This window comes from Gorilla gorilla, chromosome 11 (genome assembly GCF_029281585.2).
Source record: "Gorilla gorilla gorilla isolate KB3781 chromosome 11, NHGRI_mGorGor1-v2.1_pri, whole genome shotgun sequence".
Classification (NCBI taxonomy): Eukaryota; Metazoa; Chordata; class Mammalia; order Primates; family Hominidae; genus Gorilla; species Gorilla gorilla.
The window spans coordinates 98,218,861-98,231,130 of NC_073235.2; the positions used below are offsets into that span (position 1 = coordinate 98,218,861).

Consider the following 12,270-nt stretch of genomic DNA (forward strand, 5'->3'; position numbering starts at 1 on the left):
CTCTGGTTGAAGTAGAGGCAGGTAGCTGAAGCAGGCAGCTGAAGCAGGCAAAAACTTCTGCCTGCTCAACCCAGGCTGCCTGTGAGGGACAATAGATCAAAAGCCACTGACTCTGAAGAGGCCAATATCTAAACATAACTCCTTAAATGGAAGAGTCTTTATGTCGTAAATGTATAACAGTAACCAATTCTTTTACTTGATGGTTAAATATAGAAATAGCTTTAGAATCTGCCATCTATCTCTCCTTCCATTAAGAGATTAAAACTTCACTCTTCTCTGATGACTAATGTTAGAAAGCATTGTAAATAATCATTAGCACTTAAAAAGTATTTTATTCCAAAAAGTAGGTTAAATCAACTGAAAGAAAATCTTGCTTGTGTAACACAGTAAGCACCAGACAAAGACAGAAGACTTAGGGACTAGTTTCAGCACTCCTCTTAACTGGCTTAATTAGCATATACTATAGTGATATGATATATACATAAATAGAAAGGGAACGTCCATCACTAACCCTTATTGGGACCAGTATAGTTAAGGGGTAGTTAACTACCTTGGTTAAGCCTTTTAATTAACATTCTCTAATACCTCACTTACCTTGTTAATAAAATGAAGTGGCTGGAATCACCACTGGATTTCAAACTTTTCTGGCCACAACTCAAAGTAGGAAATACATTTTAAATATTGACTAAGTACATATATATGCATATAAAATTTAAACAAAAATTTCATGAAATGATGCTTACCTTTATACTATGCCTTGCAGCCTACTATGTTCTATTCCTTCCTATTGCATCTTATTAACAAAATATTGGTCATGACCCACTAAATTGGTTATCTCTCCCATGGTTACGACCCATACTTTGGAAAACACTAAACTGATAATCTCTATGGCCCTTTTGTGTCTAAAATTATGGAATTCTAACATCAAGATTTGTGACTGACATCACAGAAATCTCCAGAATGTCAAGCATATGGTAGATGCTCAATTATCATTTAATTGTCTTTTACTGTGTCAAGGAAATTATTTGAATATTTAAATTAACCTAAGTAATTTTAATTACTTAATATTTTGGGTTTTGTTTTTGGTTTTTTCTTTCTTTTTTTTTTTTTTTTTTGAGACAGGGTCTCACTGTGTTGCCCAGGTTGGAGTGCAGTGGTGTTATCATAGCTCACTGCAGCCTTGACCTCTTGGGCTTAAGCAGTTCTCCCACCTCAGCCTCCTGAGTAGCTGGGACCACAGGCACATAGCACCATGCCCAGCTAATTTTTGTATTTTTTGTAAAGATGGGTCTCACCATGTTGCCCAAGTTAGCCTCAAACTCCTGGGTTCAAGTAATCCTCCCGTCTCAGCCTCCTAAAGTGTTGAGATAACAGGCATGAGCCACTGTGTCCAGCCTACTTAAAGTATTTAAGGTGCCAGTTCCTTCAAGAAGTCTTCCCCAGTTCCTCTGAATTCCTATAGTACATCATCTGTGCCTTTCTTATTATATCATACTAAAATATGATACACATAAATCATACAGTAAATGTTCAACAAAAAACATAAATTGATCAATAGACACCGCTGTAAGTATCCAACATACAGTAATTTATTTCTTCCTCATACTATATGGTTAAAATATAGATGGGGAAACTGAGTCTCAGGAAGGTCATTGAAGCAAACACTGAGTGACAGAGGCAAGTACTCTGAATCCAAGGACAGTCCCCTACCCATTAACTACACTGATCCCAATAAGAATTAGTGATAACCACTTTCGAATTTTATTACAGTGATGCACACACACACACCGATCTTACTGTTAAACAGGCAAAATATTTAATAGTAGAGATCATGTTCCCCTTTTCTATGTAACTCCTATATCACATTCTATATGCTAAGAACACCAATTAAATGAATGAAATAACATGTGTGCATGTGTCTGTGTGTCTATTACATAAACACAAAATTTCATAGGTAGACTTAGACTGTCTTCATTTCACACTTATTCTAATAGAGCCTAAAACTATAATTAATATTTGAAGACTAACTCCCTCTTAATGTGCACAAATAAGGTGTCTGTAAGACTACCTGGAATATTTATTATGATTCTTCCATATTATATTAGGTCTAATAACAAGTGAGACTTGCTGCACTGTCCTGGAGCTAAATAGATTGTAGTTTCATAAGGGCTTACCTTTATTTGGCCATGTAAATAGTCAAAATTTGATGGGCTACATGAATTTAAAGCATGACTAATAACCCCAATTTACTCAAATCACAAGTTTTCTGTTTTTTGTTTTGATAAATGTGATATCTACATAACAGCTGTATTGAAAAATCTTTGTCATGTTTATAATCTCTTTATTTTAGATGGCAGATAATAACCAGGCACATAAAATCTGTACTCTCCTCTCTGCCACTTCTTTTTATTTTTTATTTTTTTGAGATGGAGTCTCGCTCTGCCACCCAGGCTGGAGTGTAGTGGCACTCTCTCGGCTCACTGCAACCTCCACCTCCAGGTTCAAGCGATTCTCCTGCCTCAGCCTCCTGAGTAGCTGGGATTACAGGCACCCGCCAGCACGCCTGGCTAATGTCTGTATTTTTAGTAAAGACAGGGTTTCACCATGTTGGCCAGGCTGGTCTCGAACTCCTGACCTCAGGTGATCCGCCCACCTCAGCCTCCCAAAGCGCTAGGATTACAGGCATGAGCTGCGTCCGGCCCTCCTCTCTGCCACTGCTATAGGGTAAGTTGAGACAGGAATACATAAATAACTGAACTAGTGTTGTGTTAAAATACTATTGGCATATATCAAGTGGCCCTTTTAAATGCAGAATTGGAGATATAATGAAAACTAAAGGGAAACAACAGACAAAAATTAAAACAGTTAAATTAGGGGAAGCATCACAAATGAATCTTGAGACAAAGAAAACCTCCTAACCTTCTGGGAGGTTTGTAATCTTTAAAATACTCATTTGATTAATTATCATTAAATAATGAAAAACGTTAACAAAGTCACCATTTAAGATGAGTCTGGGGCCAGGCATGGTGGCTAATGCCTTTAATCCCAGTGCTTTAGGAGGCCAAGGAAGGCAGTTTGCTTGAGCCCAGGAGTTTGAGACCAGCCTAGGCAACATGGCGAAACCTCATCTCTACAAAAAATACAAAAATTAGCCAAGCGTGGGGGCATGTGCCTGTAGTCTCAGCTACTTGGTAGGCTGAGGTGGGAGGATCGCTTGAAACAATCTATACAGTTTTGGGTTAATTGTGCCCTCTCCAGGCAGTTCTGTAATGTATCTTAGTTATTCAACTACATACCAGGAGTACCAAACTGGATGCAATTTTCCAGAGTCCTGACATAGTCAGGTTCACTAAGTTTAATCACATAAAGACTATTGGCTTTTTCCATGTTCTTGATCCATTTATTAGCCTGACTTTGAGGATCTATCATCAGAGGCCACCTTCTTGCATTCCTGAAAAGGAGGAGAAAGACGATGCTGGTCAAGCCATGATTTGTTTCTACACTAGTTAATCATGTTCACATCACAGGTCACTTTTTAAAAGTTTGCCCTTTATTGTAATATTTTACTTTTTAACTTATGAGAAACTATGTTCTTAAAACAGAGACGTGTAGATTGAGTGGGCTACCTGAACGGCAACTACAGAAACCATCCTGCAAAGTTTGCACAAGTTATTATACTCTTTTTGGAAAATTACATTTTCTAAATGTTAAATTACACTTTTGAAAATATTTGCTGCTCTTGCTAATTATGTCACAGTGACAACCATCAAGAGGACTACGTTGGAAATAAGGAAACTCCAGTTCTTCACTAAGCCCTCCCATTAATGAATCATGTGACCTTGAGTAAGTCACTTTGCTTCCTTAGTTCCCACCTGCTGTCATTTGTATAATAGGGAAAGAGGTTTGGAATATTATATCTCAAAATCTAGACCATTAAAGAAATAACGGCCTAACAAAAAGGTAAAAAGCATAATTTTGTATCATCTGAACTTCATAATATCCAGGGACACTTAAGTGTTAACACAATTGTTGACCCAATCTTTGTTTCAAACACTTCTGTATTTAGTGTCATATATGTAGTTCATTACATATTTTCTTTATGATAAGAACAAAGGCAACACCCCAGGAGGAACCCAGTTTATTTTCTAGGGTGTAGTGAACAGATGACTTCATCAGTATCTGCAATTACTGTATGATATTCAACCACATAGCTTTCCACCTTGTGTGAAATGTAATTGGCAACAAAATCACTATTCTTTCTCTTTCTCTTAGAAGTTTCAATCAACACAAGCTATAATCCTGGCCAATTTTCTAAAGATACTGCCACACCCTTCAAAAGTGAGCAGAGCATGAGAAGTACGACATTTTAATGAAATTAAGTAAAAAAAAAAAACACAAAAAACAAAAGTGAGCAGAGCAAATTCATTTAGGTCATTAGAAGAGCAGGAGGAGAAAATAAAAGGTGACTGAGGCAAAAAAAAAAAAATTGAAAAGAAAAAAAAGGTAGGGGGATATAACAGGATAACATATTAAATTCACTCTCATTATAACATGAAATTGGAACGTCAATGGATGACTTGTCCCCCAAAATAAAAGAAACCATATTTTTATCAGTTATTAGTTAGAGCCTGGTATAAAACATGTAGCTTAGGCCGGGTGCGGTAGCTCATGCCTGTAATCCCAGCACTTTCAGAGGCCGAGGTAGGCAGATCATGAGGTCAGGAGATCAAGACCATCCTGGCCAACATGGTGAAACTCCGTCTCTACTAAAAATACAAAAATTAGCTGGGCGTGGTGGTGCATGCCTGTAATCCCAGCTACTCAAGAGGCTGAGGCAGGAGAATTGTTTGAACCAGGGGGCCAGAGGTTGCAGTGAGCCGAGATTGCACCACAGCACTCCAGCCTGGCGGCAGAGCAAGACTCTGTCTCAAACAAAACAAACAAACAAACAAAAATGTAGCTTAGATAAAAAAGAAAATAGTTTTCTTATCCTTCAATGTGAGCATTATCCTTGTGTCACTCTGGCTGCCATAACAGTATACCACTGACTGAGTGGCTTAAACAACAGAATTTATTTTCTCACAGTTCTGGACCCTGAAAGTCCAAGACTAAGGTTTCAGCAGGTTTGGTTTTTGCAGAGCCTCTCTCCTTGACTTGCAGATAGCACCTTCTTGCATTGTCCTATATGGCCTCTGCTCCACGCAAGATGTTCCTGGTGCTGCTCCCTCTTCTTACAAGGACACCATTACTATTTGATTAGGGCTCCCCCTTAAGACCTCATTTAACCTTAGTTACCTCTTTAAAGGACCTATGTTCAGGGCCAGCATGGTGGCTTATGCTTCTAATCCCAGTGCTTTGGGAGGCTGAGGTGGACAGATCACTTAAGCCCAGGAGTTCGAGACCAGCATGGGTAGCATAGCAAAACCCCATCTCTACAAAAAACAATTAGCAGGCATGGTGGCAGGCACTTGTAGTCCCAGCTACTTGGGAGGCTGAGGTGCGAGGATCACTTGAGTTTGCAGTGAGCTGGGATTGTGTCACTGCACTCCAGCCTGGGTGACAGAATGAGACCCTGTCTTAAAAAAAAAAGAAAGGACCTATCTCCAAATACGGTCACATGGGAGTCATGGCTTCAACATAAAAATTTGGTGGGGAAGCATAATTCAGTCTATGACATTAATTATGTAAGAAAAGACATCAAAAGAGTAATGTAACATCTTAGATGCAATTAACTAATGAAAAATCACTCTAAAGAGAGTGAGAGAAGGGAAATTAGAAAGAAATAAAAATATGAATATATAAAAAGTTTTCATTATGTCACATTTTAGAAATATATTTTTAAGTTTGGAGGAGTATGTGTGAATGTTAAACAGCATTTATGCTTTCCTAAATAAATTGAATTACTCACTCTTGTATCATTTCCACATTTTTTAGCCACAATACCTATGTTCATCCTGTTTATTTGTCCAAAATGCACTTCTCCCCCATCTTTTCCCATTTAAGTCCTACTCATGTTTGAACATCAGCTCAAAAGCTATATAGTCCACAAAGCCTCTCTCCATCTCTTTTCTCTCTGAACTTCTTTAGCAATTCATCCATGTTATATTTATGGTATTTGCATGTAATGGTAATATTCTATTATGGTAATTCTATAATTCCTTAGCCGCATCATCCAACTAAATTGTTTATTCCTTTAAAGGAAGGGTCCATGCTCATTCTTTATTCTTTTTTTCCTAGATCAAATAAAGGTTGCATGTGACAATCTACTGATATAGAAACAGTAAAGTCATGGGGCAAACACCATACAAATTAAATAATTCTAAAACTTGAAATTCTCTAAGAGATTATCCCTGCACAGAAAATACTTGTCCAATAAGCAGCATTTCAAAACCAGAGGAAAGGATTTCTGATTCTAACCAAGATGGGCTAGGCTTTTTACAGCCTATCTCTCTTTCACTGATTACATCTAAAAATGTTGAACAAAATACAAAAAACAACTACTTACAGATTCTAAAAAGTAAATAATAACAAGTGAATGGGAGAAAAATCCTAACTTGAGGAATTATCAGTAATGGGGTAGTGAGTTTTCTAAGTTTTTTCTTTCTTTCTATTTTCTGGCTTAGTGGGGGAACCGTGCAGCAGGCACAGGTAGCAATAACTCAAAATAAGTAACTGAAAAAATGACCATATGTGAGCCAGAGAGCATGGGCATAAATCCATGTTTTATTTCATGTTTTGCTTTTTTTTTTTCTTTATTCTCTTTTATCTCTACCCCAAGGTTAACCCCACTCACAGAACTGTATTATCACGACAGAAAAAGCAGTGGTGCAGTTACCCAAAACACTGAGCAAAAACCTGTCTCTCTGGACAGAAGTAAAAAAAGAGGCCCCTGTTGTACACAGAATGTAAGGGAAATCCAAGTATTTTTCTTTTTTCTTACCACTTTGCCCCCAGTGTTGGCATGAAATTGTGCAATAGCAAGGGAAGAGAAAACTCTGAAAGAACTTCATCATTTTGGCCATTAAAAAAGTGTAAAAAAGGTGCCCCTGGGATATGGAAAGTGGGGTAGGGGTAGGATAAATTCTGAAAAGACCTGAAGCTGTGCATGCATGGAACACTTCTAAAGAAGCAAATCAGAGGCTTTAAACACTATCATAAATCCTAGTCCATTTAACTCCTGAGTAATGAATGCCGAGGAGTAGATTCAAACAGTATAGTGAAGGCTTACAAATCTGAACTGACATTGCAACATCACCCACAGAAGGAGAACTAAGAATTGTGATCTAAACTTAACTGAGTTATTTGACTGCTAAACCAAAAAATCAATCTTATCCAGAGGATTTTGACAGGACCCAGAGTCTCATATTCAAAATTTCCAGGATGCAATCCAAAATTACTCAACACACAAAGAATAAGGATGTGATTAATTCTCAAAGAAATAGACAGATTTGAAATTACCAGAAAAAACTTTAAAGCAGATATTATAACCATCCTCCATGAGACAAAGGTGAACATTTTTGAAATAAATAGAGACATTCTCAGGAGAAAAAAAAACAAAAAGGATAATGAGCACCAACTGGAAATTTTAGAACTGAAAAACATAATATCTGAAATTAAAAGTCCCATAGTATGGGCTCAATAGCAGAACAGAGATAACAGAAGAGTCAGTGAAGTTGAAGATAGATTAATATATATAGTCCAATTTGATCAACAAGGAGAGACACTATCAGATTGGATAAAACTATACGATCCAACTGTCAGCTGTCTACAAGATACCCACTTTAAATATAATAATATAGTTATATTAAAAGTAAAATGATGGTAAAAGATATACCATGAAAACACTAAACAAAATAAAGCTGTACTGGCAATAGTATATTAGAAAAAATAGACTTCAGAACAAGAAAACCATCAAGGATAAAGGGGGACATATGCAACAACAAAAGGGTCAATTCATCAAGAAGACATAATAGTCTTTAATGTGTATGCCTCTAACAACAGAGCTCCAAAATAAATAAAGCTAAAACTGATAAGACTGAAGAGAGAACAAGTAGACAGAAAACTAGCAAGGATATTGAAGCCATGAACAACAGTATCAAGCAATTCAACCTAACCAACTTTCAAAATGCCCTTCACTCAATAATAGCAGGATATTTTTTCCAAGTGCATGTGGAACATTAAAAATATAGACAAGATTTATGCTATAAAACAAACCTTAAAAAATTTTAAACAACTGGAATCATACAATGACAGTCTGAAAATAACAAATAAATTTGAAATTAAAAACAGTAACAAAAAAATACCCTAAAAGTCTCCAAGTATTTGGAAATTAAAAAAATATATTTCTGAAAAATCCATGAATCAAAGAGGAAATTTCAAAAAAAATTAGAAAATTCTTTAAAGGAAATGAAAATTAAAATAAAACATCAAAATTTGTGCTATGTAGCTAAAGCAATACTTAATGTGAAACATATAGCATTAAGTCCATGGATTAGAAAGGAGAAATCTAGAATCAATAACCTTCCACCTTAGGAAACCAGAGACATAAAAGTAATTTATGCCTAAAGCAAACAGAAGCAAAGAAATAATAAATATTAGGGAAGAAATCAGTATTATTGAAAACAAAAAAAGAATGGAGAAAAACAATGCAACCAAAGGCTTGTTCCTATATAGGATCAACAAAATTTATCAAACTCTAGCCAGATTGACCAAGAAAATAGAAAGAATACACAAATTATCAAATCAGAAGTGATAGGTGAGATTATCATTACAGACCCTACAGACATTAAATAAATATTAAGGAAATACTATAAACAACTCTCTGGTCATACATTTAACAGCTTAGATGAAACTGAGCAATTCTGAAAAGACAGAAACTGCCGAAACTCACTTAGGAAGAAATAGATCACCTGGATAGACCTGCTACTATTTTAAAAATTGAATTCATGGATAAAATCTTTCAATGACAAAAAAATTCCAGGCACAGATAATTTCTTTGGTCATTTCTATGAAACATTTAAGAAAGAAATAATTCTAATTCTACATGATCTCTTCCACAAAATAGGAGAGAAGACTTCCCAATTCCTTTTATGAGGCCAGCATTACTCTGAAAGCAAAACCATACAGACATTACAACAAAATAAAACACAGATCAATATTCCTCATGAACATAAATGCAAAACTCTTCAAAGCACATTAGCAAATTGAATCCAAAAATATATAAATAAGAGAATACATTATGACCAAGTAGAGTTTAATCTGGAAATGCAAGGCTAGTTCAACATTCAAAAATCAATCGGTACAATTTACCATTTTAACAGACTAAACATAAAAAAACTGTAGGATCAACTCAATAGACGCAGAAAAAACATTTCACAAAATTTAACATCCATTAATGTTAAAAACCATCAGCAAACTAGGAATAGAAAGGAGTCTCTTTCACATGATACAAAGGAGGTACAAAAACCTACAGCTAATACCACATGTGATAGTAAAAAACTGATTCTCTCTAAGATCAGGTAAAAGGCAACAGTGTCTGATTTCATCAACCCTGTTCATCATTATACTAGAAGCCCTTGTCAGTGCAATAAGCTAAGAAAAAGAAATAAAAGGCATAGAGATTAGAAAGTAGTAAGTTAAACTGTCACTAACTGCAAACAGCATGATTGTCTACATATAAAATATTCCAATACATCTACATAAAAGATCCCAGAACTAATAAATGAGTTTATTAAAGCTACAGGGTAAAAAGTCAATATTAAAAAAAAACTGCTTTCCTAATGAATAGTTGAACACAATCTTTTAAGTACCACACAGAAATAAAAGAAATACTGGGTATAAATCTAACCACAAAACACTGACGAAAGAAATCAAAGGAGGCCTAAATACACAAAGAAATACACTGTGTTCATATATTAGAAATATATACTAAGTTGTCAATTCTTCTCAAATTGATCTTAGATTCAATTAGTACCAATACAAATCCCAGGAAGATTTTGTGTAGTCATTTAAAAATTGATTCTAAAATTTATATGTAGAGTTACAAGTAGACAAAACAATTTTGAAAAAGAAGAACAAATGTGAAAGATATAATACCTGACTTTGAGACTTAATATGCTTCAATAATCAAAGAAATATGGTATTTACATCAAGACAAATAGGTAAATGGAACATAGAACTCAGCAACAAACCCACATGCATGTGAACCAATGATTTTCAACAAAGACGTAAAGGCAATCCGATTTTAAAAAGGATAATATTTTCAACAAATTATGCTGGAACAATTGTATATTTTCTCTCTCTCTCTCTCTCTCTGTCTCTCTCTCCTCTCTCCCCTCACCCCCAACCCTCTTTCCCCATATATGGGTGTGTGCAATTATACACAAACAAATCTTTTGTTGTTCCATATCCAGTTAATAACTATATCAAACTTATTTTTCCCAGACAACAGTATTAATGTAACATCTTTTTTATCCAAAGACAGGATGTTTGTGATTTCAGCTTATATTCAATTTTAAAGATTTGGGCTTCCATAGAATAACATATTAGATGAATAAAATTTTAAAGGAGATAATCTTCAATGTAGATAAAAAAGAAAATACTAGTTTAACAAATATACCAACAATTGTGGAAAGCTGTATGCAACAAACTGATTTAAATAGCTTCAGTCTTTGGATGAATACAAATTCTGAATTCAAAACGAACAAGCACTACATTTACTTGCTTACTTCTTCTCCATTATTATTTTGTATTTTTTTTAACAAGAAAATGTTTTTCTCCACATAATCTTTCTCCTACTTCCTCCATCAAACATTCTTGAATCTACAAAGGCTTTAAAATCAGTGGTTCCCAAATGGAAACTGAATTTTTATAGCACTCAATGTTCCAAGTTTTGACAGTGTGTATTCTTTTGTTACTGTCTAGAGAGGACTGTTATTTGGTGCTTTTGTGGGCTTTTTGAAAACGTGGACTTCTAACAGTGAAAATACATGTTCACAGCAGTTGCACAGACCACAGATTTTGAATATGAAGCAGCAATACATTTCAGAGTTTTCATATTTTCGTTTTTACACACACATAAATTCATAAAAACAGACAAGGAAAGGTGTTATTCTTCTCAGTTATTATTGCTACTGAATTAAACCTAATATATCTCTCTTCTATGGAAATGAAAATTTACTTTTTTAAAAAGCAGAGTTATATCAGATACAGGTCTGATCTACTTATCAAGCTGTTAAATAATCCTAATCCTTTACCCGTGAAATGTTCAGATACAATCTAATTACATTTAATGTTATCACTAATCTTTGAAATTCTAATTAGCCAGGGACCTTTAGGAGTCAATAGCCCCAAAAGTTAATTATATTCTAACTTGCCCAAATTTTATAGATTCTTCCAGTTTTCCTAAATAATCGTCTCCTCACTCAGCTAAGATAATATGTGAAAAGCACTTAGCACAGGATTAGGTCCTCTGTGAGTGCTCAATATTAGAGACTATCATTGTCAAGCAAGAGTTTCTGGGGAATGGAAGAGGGCACTGCACAGATAAAGAAGATACTTAGCTGATACTTCAAAGTGATCACTTTAAACATATTTACTGAAAGCTTTCAGTATAAGATTACCAAAATATATTGGGAAAAGAAGCCAAGAATGAAAATTGTTAATATTTTCTTCTTAGTATAGTTGCTACCACAACTTTCTGCTAATATTTCAACATTTTTACAAATGAATAGTAAAGATGTAGGGGTTATGACTCATTAACATAATTTTCTGTCTCCATCCCTCCCAAAATGTGAGTGTGCTGTCTTGAAAAATAATCACTGAACGGTTTAGAATCTTATATGCAGATATATCCATCAACAGTTCTATTATTTTTGAAATATGACTAGACCCCAAAATAAGGGTATGTTTATTTGCTAGAAAACAAGATGCAATTTGGCCTCTGATGGTGGATACAGTGGTTATAGATGTCCTGCTAGGCAGAACCATGATATATAAATTGCAAATCAAGACAATGACTACCACTTCAGTAACTACTAATATGTAGGACATGACCAGCTACATTCACAAGAGCTTGAGAAGAGCCAAAGCTCTTTTCTGAGATAAAAACAATAACAAAAGCAGCAAATATTTGACTATTTTCATGCTGTAGTTAATTGGTCCAGCTAGACAAAAGTGAAAGTAAAAGTTAGACTTCCAAAATTTCAGAGATCTCCCACCTGTGTCAATCTGTAAGGTATATTCTAACACTAAACATCAACACACACTGCC

General features: G+C 35.0%; 1 protein-coding gene across 1 annotated transcript in view; it reads right to left on the minus strand.

Moving 5' to 3' along the window:
• Nucleotides 1–12,270, minus strand: part of DNAH7 (dynein axonemal heavy chain 7) — a 331,737-nt gene that overhangs the window by 93,769 nt on the left and 225,698 nt on the right. Inside the window, exon 48 of the mRNA XM_004032984.5 lies at nucleotides 3,297–3,451. Coding sequence (XP_004033032.4) covers nucleotides 3,297–3,451 — 155 coding nt within the window. The remainder of the gene's footprint in view (nucleotides 1–3,296; nucleotides 3,452–12,270) is intronic.